Below are 19311 nucleotides of genomic sequence, written 5' to 3' on the forward strand. Positions count from 1 at the left end.
GAAGGAGGGACAGGATGAGCACTGTTAGAGCTACAAAATGAGCTCCATCAGGTTACTGGTGTAAATGTCTCTGACCAAACAATCATAAACAGACTTCATGAAGGTGGCCTAACGGCCCAATGTCCTCTAGTGGACCCTGGTCACTGCCCAGCACCGTGGAGGATGACTGACATTTGCCACAGAATACCAGAATTAGCAGATTACCCCAACCAGTCCCGGCAGGTTGGATTTACTTTACTCGGTAAAGTAAATCCGTTGGGTATCTTTGTTGGCCTTCAGACAACAATTCTGACGGCTAAAGAACCAAATGGGACAGGCAACAATTTTTTTTAGCAGATTACCCCAACCAGTCCTGGCAGATGGCTACCCCTCCCTGAGCCTGGTTCTGCTGGAGGTTTCTTCCTATTAAAAGGGAGTTTTTCCTTCCCACTGTTGCCAAAGTGCTTGCTCATAGGGGGTCATATGATGGTTGGGTTTTTCTCTGTATGTATTATTGTAGGGTCTACCTTATAATATAAAACACCTTGAGGCAACTGTTGTTGTGATTTGGTGCTGTATAAATAAACTGAATTGAAATTGGTGCCCTGTGCTTTTCACACATGAGTTAAAGTTCACCCTGAGCACTTGTGACTGATGTGACACGGTCTGGAGAAGCTGTTGAGATGCTGCTTGTAACATTGTTCAGCATGACCAGTTTGGTGGTAGGTCAGTAATGGTCTGGGGAGGCATATCCATGGAGTGACACACAGACCTTTACAAGCTAAGCTACGACACCCTGAGAGCCATTAGGTATAACCAAAGACTGTCCAAGAGCTCAGTGGATCCAGATCTGCGAGGAGATCCCTAAGGACACAATTCGCTGTGTCATTAGGAGAATGCCCCACTGTTGTCAGGCAGGCATACAAGCACGTGGGGGCCATACAAACTACTGATTAACATTTTAAGTTCCTGCAATGAAATTCCTAAAAAATGGACTAACCTGCTGCATCATTTTTTCACTTTGATTTTTTTAGTATCTTTGAATGCCCTGTAGTTTGATACTTTCCATCAAACAATGTGGCATCTTTCATTCTATTACACAGTTCACAGCGGTATAGATATCCAGCATGATTTTTCCCGATTTAGAGCTAATGTATTTTCAAAGTGTACGTTTTTGAGCAGTGTAGAAAGTTAGAGTTAAGAGAATTGCATCACTATTTTTTACACCGTTTGCTGAGAACATTTTGAGTTTTTATTTCACGTTTCCTTTGTAATCCAGTCTGAATCCAGCCCTCTGCTGGGATCAGAGTACTCCTAATATTTTGGATCAAAGTAATCCTTATCTGATTTAAATAATTTAAACAACAGAAACTGGAGGATTGATCCAGATAAAAAACTAGATTAAATTACCTGATTGTATCAAATCACGTAATCCTGTTTTTCCAAACAGCAGCTGAGCTCTGCTGTTTGTAGTTGTGGTTTTACCCCTCAATATCCTGAGTTGGTGCCGCCAACAAACTAATGTGGAGATATGTCCTGGTTGTGACTTCCCACAGAGTCCCACGCACAGCTCTGGTGTTGGACTGAGTCATATTTGATTGAGTCAAACTGTGCTTCAGATGTCTGGTATCTTTAATAAACAGTGTGAGCCATTAATGAGAAGTACAAATGCATCACTACAAAGTCACAGGCCTTCACTGAAAATTCAAATTTATTTCATGTAGGAGAGAGAGAGAAAAGAGGCGACACGATTTATGAAGTGCGAGGAGAAATAACATTAGTCTTTTCTTTGTTGATGGAACATGATGTGAAAAATGTCCTCTCTGCAGTGTCGCTGACAGCAATTAGCCGGCAGCCACGAGAGACTGGTGGGAGTTTGGAGGAGTGATGAAATATATTAGACTCCACAATCTGCTGTGGTGTAAATATTTTCACACTGCTGAGAATCAGTTGGGTCTTTTGGTACGCCGTAGGGTTGAAAAGCATGTTGGATAATGATGGAAGAAGAGGTTCTTATTTAAACTGCGCCAGCACTCTCGGAGCTGAGATCAAGGACTTTCTAATGCTGAGCTTTCAGTTTGATCTCCATGTTCCAACTGCTACTGTGGCAGCATGATTTAAAACCAGGGATCGGAAATGTTTGATCGTTGGTTCCGTTAAAGAGAGACGGCTACACTTTATTTTCAGGAATGACATTTGCCAGATAAACACACAGGTGCTCATAGTGGTGATTGTGGTCGTGTCCAAATTCATGGGCTGCCTCCTCCTGAGGCCGCATTTGTAGACCGATTACGTCACAGCGAAATTCATAGGCTGCTCCGAATGCAGCCGACAAATGGGTCCTCATTTTCTCCGAATTTGAGGATGGGTCTGATGTATCCTTCTTTGCCCATCATATCCCAGAATTCATAGCGCGGCCCAGCCAAACTCTAGTTTCCGGTAATGGCGGCCGGTACTACGTTTTAAAATTACTCTTATTAATTTTTCTGGGTCACAAAGTAAACTTTTAACATATTTTCAGGCGAGAAAGTAGCTGTGTAAACATCAAATATCTGCTCGGTTTATCAAGATATCGTATATTTGGAAAAGTGCTTCGACGTTTTCGGAGACGCCTGCTACCCACCAGCTCGATAGTGAGCCGGGAGCTCGAGGGTCACTGAAGCCGCCGAGAACGGCACAACTCCCGGCACATCATTTTCAGATCACCGCGGACTTTCGCTACTCGGGTTAAACGTAGTATATAAGTATAATCATGAAATATAACCTGAGACAACCTAAAAATGCTATTGTTGGGCTTTTACAGTGTTTTGTTTCTTTGTGAGTAAATCGGTTTGGCTGAGATTAAAGTTAATAGATTAGATTAGATAAAATAAAACTTTATTAATCCCCCGAGTGGGTTCCTCCTTGGTTTTTATACAGCTGACTAAACGTCAAACAGAAAACTGATTAAACAGAAGTGTGAGACGGTCGAGAATTTACTCCAGTGTCCTGTTATATTTTATATAGCAAGGAGCAGACGGCCGAGTTTATTAAACTCCACCGAGACAGCGGTGACGTTAATCAGAAGGCTGGACCGTCCAATTTCACTGCCGTTTACTTCCGGCCTACCCGACCGTCTGAGGACCCGGCCCACTTAGATTGCGAAGGTCCGGTCCTCAGGAGGATGCAGCCCATGAATTTGGACACGACCTGTGTGTGTTTCCCTTTTCCTGGTCTCAAAGGTCAAATAGGTGAACTTTGCTACTACAGACAGAGCGGTGCCCTTTGTGGTTTTTATTCTGAGATGCTGTAAACAAACAGACACAGGCTGGAGCGTTTGTTAGGACTGTAGCTGCCTCCACACACGAAGCGATTCGTTCCTCACGCGTCGCTTTGAAGCTGACGGCGGACTTTCCAAGCTGCGGTTGCCTGGGTGACCCTCTATTATATTTACTACCAGGTCATGTGTCAATCAACGGCATTCTTCATTCTCATTCGTTGTCACTTTTCAGTCGCCGACCTGGAAGTTGAGGGAAGTTAAATCAGGTCCCGCCCACTTCCCCCTTTCGCTCGCAGTTTCTGTTTTCTCTGCAAATCGTTACCAGTGACCATTTTTGCCAGATAAAGTGGACAATGGCAGGATTAGACTGGACTTATGGTGTTTCCACTTTACATCAATGGGAAGTAAGTTTGTAGAAATCGACGGACTGTTTAGGGAAGTGATTTCTTTTCCTGCAAAGAGTTAGATGAGAAGATTAACACCGCTTTTGACAGTAAATATAGTGGTAAATATTTTGTATAGCTACAGACAGGATTTGGTTTGATACATTATTGTGCAAAAGTCTTGATTAGGGTTGCTAACTTTTAAACTATCAAATAATGGAGACTCTGGCGTGCAGTGTATAGTGTAAATATGCACTGTGTGTTCATATTCTTACAGTAAAAATACAGTAAAACTTTGGCATTCGGTTTAATCAATACCTCATTTAAATCAATTAAGAAAAATGCAGTAAATGATGACAGAAATCACAAACAAGCAAGTCCATATTTGTTACACTTAGTTCAGATCATCAAACAAATTTCAGTATCAGACAACGTAAGTAATATACAAAATGCAGTTTTTAAATGATGATTTTATTTATTTAAGGGGGAAAACATATCAAAATCTACTTGGTCATGTGTGAAAAAAGAAAACTAATTACCTCCCCACTAGAGCTGGGCGATATATCGAGTTTTTTAAAAATATCGATATATTTTCATACGAGAGATAAGATGTGACAATATCGTTTATATCGATATAGTATATGTTACGTTATAATCAATGTTCCCTCTAATTTTTCACGTGTCTGAGCGAACACACAAACTCCCTGAGCGATCCCTTGGACCACTGTGAGCAACATCAGACGTGTGCAATGTGGTCACGCCAGCATCGAATCCATCCAAGTTACATGGTTTATTAAAATAATCAAATTACAGCATTTACATTTATGTTAGACTACTTTTAATTAACTGCTTTAGCCCACTTACAATGAAAATGTAAAAAAAAATCTTGTTCATGACCTGTGTAGTATATTAACACTATTGGAAGTAAAAATTTACTTGAACACCAATTTTGAAAACACAACTTTCTTTTTTTTTTTTTTAAATAAAGCTCTGACTTGTATTATGAGTCTGTGGTCTGGGAGAGAGTCCTGTAACTCTGTCTGCAAAATACAGTATATAATGACCAATGCTGGGCAATTAATTATATAGTTACTTCTTTAAAAAAGAGTAACTGAGTTTTGCAAACAACAAAGTTTTTTGCAGCTACTTTTTTAAATGCAGCCAAGGTGTTTTTAAATAAACATTTCAAACTATTTACAGAACAATCAGCTGTTCTGCATCAAGTCTGATGCCACACAAATTATTTGTGCCACTCCAAAAATTAATTTCTGTCCACTATGAGATAAAGGAGAACAACAGCCTGATATCTGCAGGCCTGACAACAAATGTATCACTGCTGTAACAAATGTAACATTCAGCAGTCGCCTCATTGTTCTGACACACACAACAAAAACTACACTACACACTAACTACACAAGATTTGCGCTAAAACACCACCGTCACTCCTAAAACTTCCCCCCGTTTCTTAACAACTAGATGTCACGTTGCCATATCATTTTTTTTGATTGGTCGACAAGGTACTTTTTTGGACGAATAGGAAAGGGGGTGGAGTTTGTTTTTGCTCACAGGCGGACAGTGCTTTCGAGCGTTTTCCTTATAAAACGCCGTTTTTACCGTTTCTTCCCGCAGTAAATATAAACAACGATAGTATTCAGGAAGAAAACCAAACATTGCATAGATTTTTATCATAACTCTGGTTTTACGTGGCCGATCAACACAATTTAAAAACTGGTATAAAGTCCACACTTTTCCCGTCAGTTGTTCCGTCTGTCCTGCTCACATCTCCAATGGTTGTACACGTTGTCATTAACGTGGCTTCACTCCACATCAGCCACGCCGCTTTGCTAGCTAAAACACCGGTGTCGCACATAAGGACGCTGTCATAGCCTGTCAACCACGTTGATTAGCTGCGTATATACGAATGTAAATCGCATTATTGGCTGGACTATGGGATAAGGTGGCATTGTTCTAATCCCATACAGGAGCAGCCAGTCACTTATTGACTAACACTGCAAAACAGAATTGTTAAAGTATTAATTTTAATTTCAAATCAGGTTAGATTTTTTTGTGCGCAACACAGATTTTCTGTGCGCAGAGACCGTGCCAGCAGTGCGCAATTGCGCACGTGCGCAGCTTAGAGGGAACATTGGTTATAATTATACTTGTGGAGCCGCAAGTTTGCCTCTCTTTCGTCCATTTTTGTCTCTACGCTGCGTTACTGGGCCTCGCCTCTCCTTCACTGAACACAACTCCCCCTCCCCCATAGCTTCACCTGCAGGCAACGACAAGATGGACACAGCAAATCTCCGTTAACGAGTTACCGCGGATCGCCCCGTGCGTGGGGCTGGACGGCGTCAACGTGTTAGCGAGCTAACCGCGCTAACGAGCTAATCGCGCTAACGACGGTTAACCTAAAATCCTTTCATTTTCTCAAAAATCGACAGTGCACCTTATGTATGAATTCTGGTTGTGCTTACTGACCACGAACCGATTTTATGTGGTACAGGGCGCTCAGCAATCTGTCAAAAAATGTTTTAGTACGACTTTGGTAAGCTACGGAGCCACACCACTTGATGGATTGTCGGAGCATTACGGCTACTGTAGTGGAGCCTCGTGGAGTGATACGTACTGTGCTTCAACGTAACATTACCGTATTGTGTGTGTATAAGAACCATAAATGGCACCTGTTAAGAGACATGGTTACAAAGAGGATTTCAAACTCAAGGCTGTCAGTAACGCAGTAGAACTTGGGAATAGAGCAGCTGTGAAATCTGTCTCTTTGTTATTATGCTCAGCGTCTTTTAGTTTACATTTTGACTGCACAATTGTGAGCTTTTTGTTATGCACAAAAACAACATTGTGTTTCTTTTATTTATGGAGCATTATTATTTATTTTTGAGTAATTTCTTCATGTACATCTACCCTGTATGTTAATAAAAGTGCCTGTGTGACATCTGGGACACAGCTTTGACTAAGAACTCTCTTTTTGTTCTTACCTTATGGCTTAAAAAATATATATATCGAGATATATATCGTATATCGCCATCCAGCTAAAAAATATTGAGATATGAATTTTGGGTCATATCGCCCAGCTCTACTCCCCACCCCTTGTCAAATCATGAATTTACTGTGATTAACCACATTGTTTGGAAAGCTGAGTTCAGTTTCACTAGCAACACCCAGGCCTGATTACTGACAGACCTGATGAATCAAGAAATCACTTAAACAGACAAACTGAAGAAGCCACAATCTAAATAAAAAGCTTAGAAACAAAGTTACTGATCTCTATCCATATAGAAAGGATTACCAAGCCGTTTTTAAAGCTTTGGGACTTTTGCAAACCACAGTGAAAGCCCTTATCCACAAACACTTTGAACAGTAGTGAACCTTCCCAGGAGTGACCAGTTGACCAAAACTACTCCATGGGTGCGTTGATGACTCATCCAGGAGATCATAAAAACCCAGACCAACATTTAAAGTACTGCAGGCCTAACTCGTCTCAGTTAAGGTCAGAGGTCATTATTCAACAATAAGGAGAACGGTCAAAAATCAAGACTTCCAAACCAGTGAAAACCACTGCTGATCAAAAAGAGCACAAATGCTCGCCTCACATTTACCAAAAAAACAAAATTTTGATGATTTTTTGGGAATAATATTCTGTGGACTGACGAGACAAATGCTGAACTTTTTGGAAGGTTTGAGTCCTCTTACATCTCTTGTAAAACTAACACAGCATTTCATAAAGAGAACATCATACTGAGATGTTTTTGGTGGTGGTAGTGTGATGGTGTGGTATTGTTTTGCTGCTTCAGGACCTGGATGACTTTCTGTAATTGATGGAATCATGAATTCTGCTCTCTACCAGAAAATCCTGAAAGACAATGTCCAACCATCAGTTCATGGCCTGATGCTCATCCACGCTTGGATCATGCAGCAAGACAATGATTTGAAGCCAAAGTATGGACTATTGAGATACTTTGGCATGACCTTAAAGAGACCCTTGATGTTTAAAAACCTCAGATGTGGCTGGATTAAAAAAAATTCCGCAAAATGATGGAAAAGACTCATTGCCAGTTATCACAAATGCTTGATTGCAGTTCTTGTTGCCAAGGGTGATGCAACCAGTTACTAAATTTGGAGGGCGCATTTATTTACACAGGGTCAGGTAGCTTTGGATGGCTTTATTCCATTAATTAATGAAATCATCATTTAAAAACTACATTTTGCATTTAGTTGAGTGGTCTAATATTAAAATTTGTTTGATGACTTGAAACAAGTAAATGTGACAAATGTGGGAAATATAAGAAATCAAGGAAGGAGCAAATACTTTTTCACAGCACTGTAGGACAGAGTCAGATGAATAATTTAGCCATTTTACAGTATTTATTCTAGCTAAGGTAACCAACCTTAAGTTTTCCCCATTTGGCTCATCCTTGCTTCATGTTAGCTACTTTATGCTAGCTAAAGTAGTTGACTGCTGGATCTTACTTGCTTCATTCATTTTATGCTAGCTCAGGTAAACGTAGTTTGCTTCATGCCATCTATTTATTCTAGGTACGCAATAAACCGTATAAAAGATGGACCTAACTACTTGGTCACCTTTTTTAAAGTTATAAAAGTTATAAAAGTCCTGTTTTGAAGCTTAGTGCTGAGAACTTTTACCGCCGCCATCTTGCTGTTTGAAAACTGGATGTGACCAGCATGAGGCAGAAGAGATTGTGAAACTGCTAACAACTTATTAATCACAGGTTGTTAGTCAATGAGGACACTGTGACACTGAGACTGACCGGCATGTATAAAATGAACATGTTTTATACACCATGAGCTGAAATGATTGATTTGAACTCATAAACTCATCAGGAAGGTCAAGGCAGAGGGCCATTTTTCTCATCGTTATATAAGCCTGAGGTCAGTCACAGCGATCGCGCTTTGGTGGTCCTTCAAAATGATGCAATTTTTTTCATGTTGGATTCACTTTTCAAAGATAGAAGTCAGTTAGTCGTCAGTCTAATTTGTTGTTTCTTAGTCCGCAGATTATGAGCCTTCACTTCCTGTTTCAGAGAAGTCTAACCCCCTGACACGTGACATCGACCGAGCTTCGGCCTATAGCATTGTGAAGATGTTACAAGTTTGTGATTCCCAGATGTTCCAGGAAGAGGCAGGAACGACCTACCAGGTATATCAGTACTAGCCTTCATGATGGGAAAATGTATTCTCAAAATTTCCTTTTGAGAATTTCTTTCTTTAAATCTCATTTTCAGAGGCTTTTGAGTGACCGAGTGGTGAAAACCTTAATGGAGGTTGCTAAAAGGGTGGAGGTCATAATTAAGGTGCCTTTTTTTTCTCCTCCCTCAATATTTGGATCTGTATTTGCGTCGGTCAGTCGGTCATAGGCTATTGTGCCTTCTGTGTCTTTAACAGGATCCTCAGGAGAGCTGTGTTGTGATGAGCGGTTGTGGCACTTCTGGTCGGCTGGCTTTCCTGATCTCGGTAAAAGTTGTACCAAAATACTCTCTGCGCTGTTCAGGCTTCTGGAAAGCGTATCAGTTACTTGAACGTTCATAATGGAAAATCAAGTGCACAGTGAGCCAGAGCAGAACGAAACAGACCCTGCCAGTAATATGAGAAAAATGGCTCTTAATTAAATTATGTGATCAGATCTCTCTTGCTCATGGAAAAAAAATGCTTCCTGTATTGTGTGTTTATTGTCTGTTTGTGTTGTTAGTCAGGCTTCAACAAAGCACTGAGTCAGCTGAACCAAAGTAAAGTGTATTCATACATCATTGCAGGAGGAGACAGGTGAGTTGGGGTTGTGTAAACACAATATAACCAGCAGCAATTTGTTTGCTTGATTAAAATCCTGTAATTACCCTGACATACGCACACATACATGTTCTGGTATGAACTGTAGCTTTTGGTGGCTTTAGCGAACATTAGAAAGCTTTCAGCAAAAATAATAAAAGTGTAATTTTATGACTTAAGAGTCCAACTTTTCATTTTAGAAGAGCAAGAATGTGCTTTGTCTTTCCTTCTATGATTACATGCTGTCACTTTTCCTTTATGCTCATGTCCTCAGAGCTCTGCTTTCCTCCCAAGAGGCTCCCGAAGACGACCCCAGACTGGGCGTGCTCAGTCTGAAGAAGGTCTGGGACATCCTGGAGTGTTTATCTTGTGTTTTGTGAGCATTTTGACCACAGCATGTTGTTCTCTGCAGGTGTGTGAGGGAAAGAAGCGAGTCTTGTTCATTGGCATTTCCTGTGGACTGTCTGTAAGTCAGCCTCAGCTCTGAGGTCAGAGTTTGAATAGTGTATAGCAAATAAGGTTTACCTTGCTCATACCTGAGAAACAATTCAATCTGCAGGTAACTCGAGATCAACCTTTGAGTTTTGGCGTTCACAACCATTTAACTTCTTGTGTGTGCGATTTCTGCCCCCATAGGCTCCATTTGTGGCAGGGCAGCTGGATTTCTGCTTGCAGCACCCTGAAGTCTACACACCTGTGCTGGTTGGCTTCAACCCTGCACATCAGGCCAGGTACAGGACTTTAAATATTTGCAATGAATGTATGATATGTGATAAGTTGTGAATAAATATCCATTTTGTCTTTGAAACAAACTGTCTTTATGTATGTAGAGATGAGCCCATACAAGACTGTACCTTCACGTTTCACAGTGTGGTACAAAGAATGCAAGAACTTGCAAAAAGCCAGAAGGCCTTCCTCATTAACCCAGCAGTTGGGGTACTTGCACCTTTTGAACTTGATGTCCTACACATTACGGTCGATGTGCATTTATATTCAAAAAAGTAAGTGAGCGGTGTGTTTATGATTGGCTGGTGACTGTGTGTGTCTGTTCAGCCAGAAGCCATCAGTGGGTCCTCCAGGATGAAGGGAGGCAGTGCAACTAAGATTCTCCTGGAAGTTGCCTTCTCTGCTGCTCATGCTGCCACTTTCTCCAACACACCTATCACACATAAGTAAGCTGGAAGACATATGTCATGTGTCATACGCCATGTAATGTCATGAACATGCTAACTCTTGGCATGTTGCTGTTGCAAGTGTGCCACAAGATTAGATAAAGGGACAGAAAACTTACAAACATACAGTACAGCACTTCAGAGTCACACTGCTAGCGACCAATGATTTATGTAAATTTGACAAGCTGAATGCATTCTGTACTGTACAGGAGACACGGCACGGAGGAGATTGATTGACAATGGTCTACAGCCAATCAGGACGCAGAACACAATGTGCTGTCAAAAAAAAAAAAAACCCAGCATGCAAAATTGCCCCCAAAAAATCCGCAAAACAGCGAGGCTGTGAAAAGTGAACCGCGTTAAAGCGAGGGACCACTGTATACCTACTTCAAAGTGGCCTACAAGTGAGGATTTAGATGACGGTGCCACTGGTTCATATATTACCCGTTACATATTAAAGCCTTCCTTAGGCCTCGGGGCGTGGGGATGAACTGCCGTGTTTCTCATCTGCTAGAAATTCCTGAGTCTGTGTTATTTGTTTGACAGTTTATGTTTATGGAAGTTTCCTGTGTTGCAAAGAAATGAAACAATAGATTTCGATCAAATACACAGACCACATAAATAACATACAGCGTGTAAGCTTTAAGTGAGCATACATTTTGGACTACGTGTAAGCATTGGGTTTCAATATGTTTAGGCCTAGTCCATCTAGTGCAGCGTTTCAGAACCGCACCACCAAAGAAAAATATCACAAAAAGCATATTGATAATTTTTCCCCTCACACCAGGCATAGCGGAATTGGCTCAGTTTGTCCCCAGTATACCTTTTTTGCTTTCTTCTGATCAGCACTCATGCTTTGGCCTTCATCTGGGTCGGAGTTTTCTCCAGGACCCTGGTCAGACTGGTTACTTTTTCTTTTCAAATATTTATCTATTGCTATTATGCGCTGCATCGTCTCACTATTACGTAATTTCTTCTTGATCTCCTTCTGTTTTACTGGCAGTTGGCAACCCATTCAATTACAGCAGGTAGTTGTACTGCCCTCTAGTGGAGGAGAATGTAATTGTTCTGCCCATTATTCACGCCAGTCGCTTAGAGTAGCGGTCCCCAACCCCCGGGCCAGAGACTGGTCCGTGAGTCGTTTGGTACCGGGCTGTGAGAGTCGAGGCTCGGGTGTGAAATTTATGGTTTTCAGGGTTTTTATAGGTTTTTATCGTTATTTTGTTGTCGTTTTTATCGCTAACTCGGTTTCCCTGAGTCTTTTCCTGTGTGTTATGAATAAATCTTCTTTTTTTGTCAGCGCTACTGGTTTTATTTTGTTGTATTTGTCCGCGACACGCCGGTCCGTGAAAATATTGTTGGACATAAACCGGTCTGTGGTGCAAAAAAGGTTGGGGACCGCTGGCTTAGAGTACTAATCAGGTGGAACCAGATAATCTTCCACACCTATGTGCCGCGGCACAGTGGTTGGGAAACACTTCTCTAGTGGATAGACATAAACACACACCTAGGTATAAATAAACACTAGTCTGTCTAGTGGACTAAGCCAGTAGGTAGATTAGGCTTAGACACATGCCTAGTTGACTTCTTTCCTGCTTAAATAAAAGGATAGCTTTTGCTGTAAATTCAGCCTTTGGTGTCTCTTCAGGCTCACCATCGTCTGAGTCAGAAAATGTAGCCAAAATACCTTAAACGTATACATTTCAAATACCCACTAGGGGGCGATCTGTGGATCCAAAAGACTTCATTTGTTAGTTTAAGTGTTAGAGGATACAATTATAATCTATGATCCCTATTAGGGTCACGTCTTGTAAATGGAAAATACACTTAAAGAAATATAGAAGAGCTTTTGATATATAGATTTGTTTAATTACGTATAAGAGCTTTGTCACAATTTAGTAAATCAGATCATTTTTGATTGATTGATAGTGATTGGAAGACTATATAAGAACAGCTAAACCAAAATAGTTTCATGTGTATTTAATAAAATAATAAAAAGACAGAATGTACAGTTACTTCTGGGTCTCCATCATAACCCAACTTTACTCACAATAACTCACATTGTGTGCTTGTCAGTTGCATGTATCAATTCAGTATCTGCTCATGTTCTCATAACCCACAGAAAATTTACTGAAATGTCCTTGAAGCTGAGATCACCAGCAAGTTGAGAATAAGCAGAAAAGCTGTTATGTGTAGTGGAGGACACGACAGCGTGTTTTATTGGGTTTTGCTGACCTCTAGAGGTCATTACAGAAAAGAAAATCTGTTTGGCATGATGATAGACACAAAAATCTGTGCTTTGTTTTTGTGTCTGTTCAATAGTGGTGTTCTGCAGCACATGAAGGCATATGAGAGAACTCTGGATGTCACGTACTCTCAGACTGACGGCATCACTACTCTGGTGGAGGCAGCGGGACAAAGGTAGAACATCTCATCCGACACCTTTAACTGACGCCTCGAAACTCACTGACAAAGAAAACGAAGTATGTTGATTTATAGCAGCACACTGGTTCTAGCTGTTAGTGCAGGTGACAACTGAATTAGTTGATGAATCAGCACAAAAAGCATAGAAGCAAAAATGACTACAGATACTTGACATGTTGCCATACTCAAATCTGTTTGCTGTGAGTAGAGAAAGCTTCTGAACTTCCCCCCGTGACATTTTTCATGTCGGGTCGGCAGTTTCAGTCTGATGTGCTTCCGGCTGTGTTTCAGTTTGCGGTGCAGCAGGCACGTGTATTACCTGGGCTGGGGTTCGCTGGCTTTGCTGGGCCTCATTGATGCCAGTGAGTGTAGCCCCACATTTGGTGCAGGTAAGTGCAGTGCGATGTCTTCATTAGGAGCCAAACTACACTGCCATAAAGAAAATGTCTTTTTTTCTTTATGTCTCGCATCGCAACTAGTGATGGAAACTGTGTGTGTGTGTGTGTGTGTGTGTCTGTGTGGCACAGACTATGAAGACGTTCGAGGCTTCATCAGCGGAGGATACAGAGAGCTGAATAACAATGATGGTCCCTTAACTTCACTGGTGTGTGAAAGAAAACAATGTAATAACATCTATTTAGACAAAAGATAAACGATTAAGTAATTACTGCATCAAATCTTTCATTTCACACAATGCTCAATCAATTCACAGTGAAGTGCACAGATTCTTCTTCTACAGAAATCCTGCCACTACCAGCTGACTGCAAGCATGGAGATTTCTATTCTAACATGTCTGTGGGTTTGAAACAAGGCCACACAAAGTAATAACATGTCTGAAATCCTGTAAAATCCAATTAACATTAACATCCAGGTCTTGTTGTGTACCTTGCAATGACACATCTGTCTCTGCAGACCAGAGACTAGAGCAGGATTAGAGTAAAATACACACTGCTGTATCTGCTCAATGTTCCTTAATCTTTTTTTTTAATTATACCGCTTGTTGGTGTTAATTAGATTTTCATATCAGTGTCGGTAGGACTTACAGGGCACTCTATCAGTCATTTAGACATAAAATTACATGTTTGCTCCAGCATTCACCTGTTTCAGGGTAGGGATTATATGAATGGGCTAATATGAATGTTGAACAGAGAACCATATCTAGGTCCCCAGTTAGGATACATAAATAAAGAATTCATTCTACACTTCTTTGTGTCCCCGTCGGAGTAGGACAAAAATAATGGAAAAAAATGAGCAAGATTAATGTAGAAAACAGAGAAAAATAACATATTTATTAAAGCATTACAGCTAGCAAGTGCATGCTGAGGTGCCTGTTGCCACAAATTTAGCTAGCAGGTAGTACAAAGGGCTATTGTCACTGACTAGTTCTGACTTACTCTTGATTTCCTAGCATCCCAGCCTCAGCGGATCCCCAGGTAGTATTTCGTCTTACAAGCCCGAACTTGTGGCTCCAGATGTTTTTCTACTGACATTTATGACCAGGTCACCACCAAGTCATAAATGTGTATTAGCAAAATAATCTGAATGCAAGGAACAGAGCCAAACTTAGCCTGCATCATCTGACATCCTTCTACACATTTAACTGGAAAATGTGATATAGCATACTGCTGCAGTTTTGCAAACTGTGTGAATCATTAAGTCTTATTAAAGGACCCAAAATCCAAGATACAGGAGGCAAGGAGGCAGTCCAAGAGAACAAAAGTTGAATTCAATTCATTTTATTTCAGTTTAAAGGGCCAAATCACAAAAACAGTCACCTCAAGGCGGTTTATATTGTAAGGTAAAGACGCTACACTAATACAGAGAAAAACCCGACAATCTGATGTCCCTCTTTGAGCAAGCACTTGGCGACAGTGGGAAGGAAAAAGTCCCTTTTAAGAGGAAGAAACTTCCAGAAGAATCACAAGAATATCACAATGGAAAAAAAAGGGGAAACATACTATTAGTAGACACCCCGTCAAAGAGAGGCGTGTCCTATTGCACGAATTAGGGCAACAGGACACGGGTGAAACAGGGAAGAGTGAAAGTCAGAAATGAGGGAAAAGGGAGGAAGTCAAACTGACTTAAATAGATAAAGATTAACCTTGAACAAATAAATACTAAGACATGACAGTGACAGACATGGATAACACAGAGAGAACCAAAAACTAGAATACATACTAAAATCATAAAAAACATTCAAAGTCTCTACAAACAAAACCCCCCCAAAGTTCTCTGAAGTGTAAAAACAGTAAAACTGAAACTGAAAGTCAAATATTAACTAAGAATACAAACCCCCCCAAAACAGTGGAACCGTGGCACGCCTCGGTGAACAGCTTTCCACAGCTGCTATTGCTGCACACCACCTTCCAACCCACCTCCAGCTCAGCTCCACATCTTCTGTCATCGTTGCCCGTTCTGTTCTGTGCTGAGGCCACGCTGCCCTTTGCTTTCATTATAAACATGTGACAGGGCAGAGAGATGCTAATACCAGTCTTCTTCTTCTTCAGTGGTCCTGGCTATACCATAGTTTTCTCTGAAACTGTGTCTTTCCTGTAGGGCCCCAAGTTCTCCATAGCACATGAGGACTTCCTACATCTGATCCTGCCGAGTCTTACTGATAAGGACACTGTGCTGCTAATCTACACGCACTCCGGTGAGACGGCGCTTTGTTTGTAACTTGGATTTTTTCCGGAGCAGCAAGTGTTTTGACAGCCTCTCTCCACAGATGATGCCACTGAAGTGGGGAACATGGCCCGCAGAGTGAGAGAAAAGACGCCCAACCTCCATGCTGTTTATCACCAGGCTGATGGAGACACAGCAGCTTCTTTACAACAAGTAGATGTCTGAAGTTTTGGAACTGCAATATTATGGTCTGATCTTTATGGAGTCACAATTAGAGACAGAAAGGATCTAGCTAAACTAATAACACACAAACTGCACTGTTATTCTCAATGCTAAACATAAAGCTTTCACATGTCCAGCCCAAACTAAGTGTCATTTTAAAAATTAAGCTCTATTTTTCATTTTGGCAGTGACTTGACAATCACTCAGCCTACAGTGAGGTCTGTGTTCACACGTTAATCTTGAATCTTGTTTCACACACAGTGCTGACTGATGGATTTTACACACACTGCTGTGCTCACTGCATGTACGAACACCTGTTCAAGGTTTAACTGCATTGCTTTGACATTAGCATGAGCCAAGCTGTTGTAAGACCTTCTTTAGCATAACAACCTCCATCAGCCATTTCTGCTTTTGTAGCAGACCTACAAAACTATTTCAGTTCATCAGTATTTTGGCATTTAAAAATATGAATTTTCTTCTTTCATTAGCCATTTTGTTTCAGGTTATGTACTGCTGCACTCAAAGTCCTCTTTAAAATATGTTTATAGACTGTTAAATCAGTTGTTCCCTCAGTAATTACAGGTTTTCCATGCCCTGAGGTATCACAACAAATTTTTTCTCATCTGTCAAGTGCTCTGTTGCAAACTTGGGATGTGCCAGTGACAGTTGTTGCTAGAGGCATTATGTGTTCAGGTTCTCTTTCCTTTCCATTTCCAATTCGAGAACATCTGAGGAACACCTGGATGAAATTTCAGTACATCTTTGATCTCAAACCTGTACTTTAACCTTGAATGTCTCAGGAGTTCCTTGAGGGAATGTTTTGGATGGACTACAACTCGTAGTTTTTCTTCCCCGGTGTAAAAAAGATTAGTTTAACAGCATAAATGTGCTGTGCTTAAAGTCAGGTCTGTGGTAGTAAATCTACCAATTTAAATGAACTCTATGAATTCTGCCAGGAAGACTGATCAAATATTAAGCCAGAATCGTGTCAGAAGTTGATGGTTACCAAAAGGGCCTGGTCGTGGTTCAGCTTACTGTGGGACATTAGTGGGTTTGTATTGTATAGAAACGTCTGACTAAGTTCTTCCAGCCTGAACCATGAGTGATCATGAATGTGTCTGGGTATAGTGTAGTCAGATGGTGTCTGGCTACAATTGTGACTTATATGAAAATCAGATAACATATTAGCATTAATTGATACAAAAATCAAGGTTCACAAACTTTTATAACAACTGTACTGTAATGTATTAGCCAGCTATTGATTTATCTTTTCTTTGCAGGACGACATCCAAAAGCTGTGTTTATCTACCCTAAAGATAACTTGGCCTCAAGAAGCACTTGTTTCAGGGACCTTGCAGCATATGGTACAGTATACACACACACTTTGACACACATTAGCCCAACAACTCACTGAAGCATGAGAAATAACATAATATTAAATGCTCTGCCATTATATTTCTGCCACCTTCTTTCCTTAGAGACGTTTGCACCCATATAAAGAGATAAATACAGTGGAAGGAGGGAGTGTCAAAAAAGTCATCTTTATTGATTCTCAATTTTTCTTGCTTCTGTAGATCTTATTTTGGATGGCAGGTTATTTTCTTTAATGTTTCCTCTCAGTGTGGTTTTTATAAATGCAGGGGAAGGAAAATCAATAACTTTTCTGTGTGAGCAGCGGGAGCTGTCCACCAAGCTGGTGCTGAACGCTGTGAGCACTGGAGCTCATGTCTTAAAGGGGAAGATATACCAGAACCACATGATTGACCTGCAGGTCACCAACACTAAACTGTACCGCAGGGCCACGCGTTTACTCCAGGTACTGTGATGTAAAACGCTAACAAAGCTTAAACACTGCATTACAGGGTGTACTGTTTGTGGTCCGTCCTTTTCATGATTACTGACTACCATTTTCACACTATGCCCTTTTTTTTAGTCTTATACCATAATTAGTAACCAATAAACAACATGATGGGAACCCACAGGACAAAGTGTTTTGTTTTTTTAAATAAGTCCATCTTCTTACTTTTCTTCCTGTTTACGTGTAGCACATTCAGCAAAGAAGACTTTAACTGACTAGAACTTAGAGGTAAATTAAGGCTTAATCATTCTATTTTCAGAAGCTTTCTGCATGTCCAGAGGAAAAATGTGAGGAAGCTCTTTTAAAGGCAGTCTACCGAGTAGACATGCTGACAGTGGAGATGACATCCTCTGACATCACCACACACACGTGCTTTGCCAGAAACAGCACCAAGGTAAAGAGGTGGTGTGCCTGTTGCTGACAGATCCGTACCAGAAACCCGATTTAAAAAAGGTTTCTTCTTGTCATTACCTCTTTCAGTTATAGGTAAGTGCTTTAAAAAGCTTTACAAACATATGTTGAAACACATTTTAGAATTTAAAAACAACCGTTTTTTAAAATAATAATATTATTTTGACACTCGTGAAATTAGCCTATAGCTGTGAAAACTACTATATTGCTGTTCATTGGTTCTGTGTAATAGGTTGGAGGTTTTTATCAAAGTTCTTATAATGAAGAGGGTCTCAGGATGAGCCGAGGCATTCGTCACAATTTGTTGCTTTGCTATCTGTTCAGCCTGTGATAGTTTTCTCTTGGGATTACATCACATTCACTTTTACTCATTTTACTCCATTTCAGAGGGGAAGTGCCAACTGCTGTGGCACTCCTCATCTCTTTGCTTGATTTTGCTAATCGTCAGATTGTCCATTGATCCAAAGATGCTTGTGACATAGAAAGAATCATGTTTAGAAGTTAACTTTGGTCTTCTTCCCCTCACCCCCACCCTAACACAGCTGATTGCCTCCCTTTCCTGTGTCTGGTTCTGCTGGAAGTTTCTTCCCATTAAAAGGGAGTTTTTCCTTCCCACTGTCGCTGAGTGCTTGCTCATAGGGTTTTGTCTGACTGTTGTTGTTTTCTCTGTATTATTGTAGGGTATTTAACTGATAATATAAAGTGCTTTATATTGTTGTTGTGATTTAGCGGTATATAAATAAAAGTGAATTAAATTGAATAAATTACTTTATGTAGAATGACCCACATGGTTGAAAAAAGATCTGGTTTCTGGTACGGATTAGGTCATCACATAAAGAGCTGAATGACTGAAGAGAGAGGAACTAAACGGCTGTTGTCTCCCTCTTTTTAGGTGGTCCCTCTGGCTTTGGTCATTTTACTTACCGGTTGGTCACTCATGGAGGCGGAGTCACATTTGAAGCAGCAGCCAATTGTTAGGGAAGCCGTGGCTCAGTGGATGTGGTAACTGAGGCCGTTAAGCTAAAATCTTACATACAAAACACACAGATTTGAGCACTTTTATCTCACTCTTAAATGAACATACTTCTATTTTAATTTAATGTGATTGAAATAAAATAAGTAAATAAAAAAAAAGTGTGTTGTTTTCTAAGATAATGAAAGTTTTTGCCTTTTTGACTC

General features: G+C 40.6%; 1 protein-coding gene across 5 annotated transcripts; it reads left to right on the plus strand.

The window, feature by feature from the left end:
* Positions 1-3514: 3514 nt before the first annotated feature.
* On the plus strand, positions 3515-19230 carry gckr (glucokinase (hexokinase 4) regulator). Of its 5 annotated transcripts, none has more exons than XM_063466169.1 (20): positions 3515-3642; positions 8482-8529; positions 8648-8797; positions 8883-8951; positions 9043-9111; positions 9347-9420; positions 9698-9764; positions 9836-9889; positions 10060-10154; positions 10254-10359; positions 10477-10595; positions 12918-13016; positions 13311-13408; positions 13547-13623; positions 15576-15672; positions 15745-15854; positions 17144-17227; positions 17539-17679; positions 17981-18115; positions 19025-19230. In XM_063466169.1, the coding sequence occupies exons 1-20, from the start codon at positions 3592-3594 to the stop codon at positions 19136-19138; spliced, it is 1857 nt and encodes a 618-aa protein (XP_063322239.1). In that variant the 5' UTR covers positions 3515-3591; the 3' UTR covers positions 19139-19230. The 5 variants fall into 5 exon arrangements, with proteins under 5 accessions (XP_063322239.1, XP_063322240.1, XP_063322241.1 ...); XM_063466170.1 differs by having other exon boundaries at positions 17984-18115; XM_063466171.1 differs by having other exon boundaries at positions 10293-10359.
* The last annotated feature ends 81 nt before the right edge of the window (positions 19231-19311 follow it).

This window comes from Pelmatolapia mariae, linkage group LG23 (assembly GCF_036321145.2).
Source record: "Pelmatolapia mariae isolate MD_Pm_ZW linkage group LG23, Pm_UMD_F_2, whole genome shotgun sequence".
Lineage (NCBI taxonomy): Eukaryota > Metazoa > Chordata > Actinopteri > Cichliformes > Cichlidae > Pelmatolapia > Pelmatolapia mariae.

Coding starts and splice junctions, on each gene's coding strand:
- gckr (XM_063466169.1), top strand. CDS start 3,592: ATGGCAGGATTAGACTGGACTTATGGTGTTTCCACTTTACATCAATGG. Junction 8,798..8,882: donor AGGCAGGAACGACCTACCAG/GTATATCAGTAC, acceptor TCTCATTTTCAG/AGGCTTTTGAGTGACCGAGT. Junction 17,228..17,538: donor CAGGGACCTTGCAGCATATG/GTACAGTATACA, acceptor CTGTGTGAGCAG/CGGGAGCTGTCCACCAAGCT.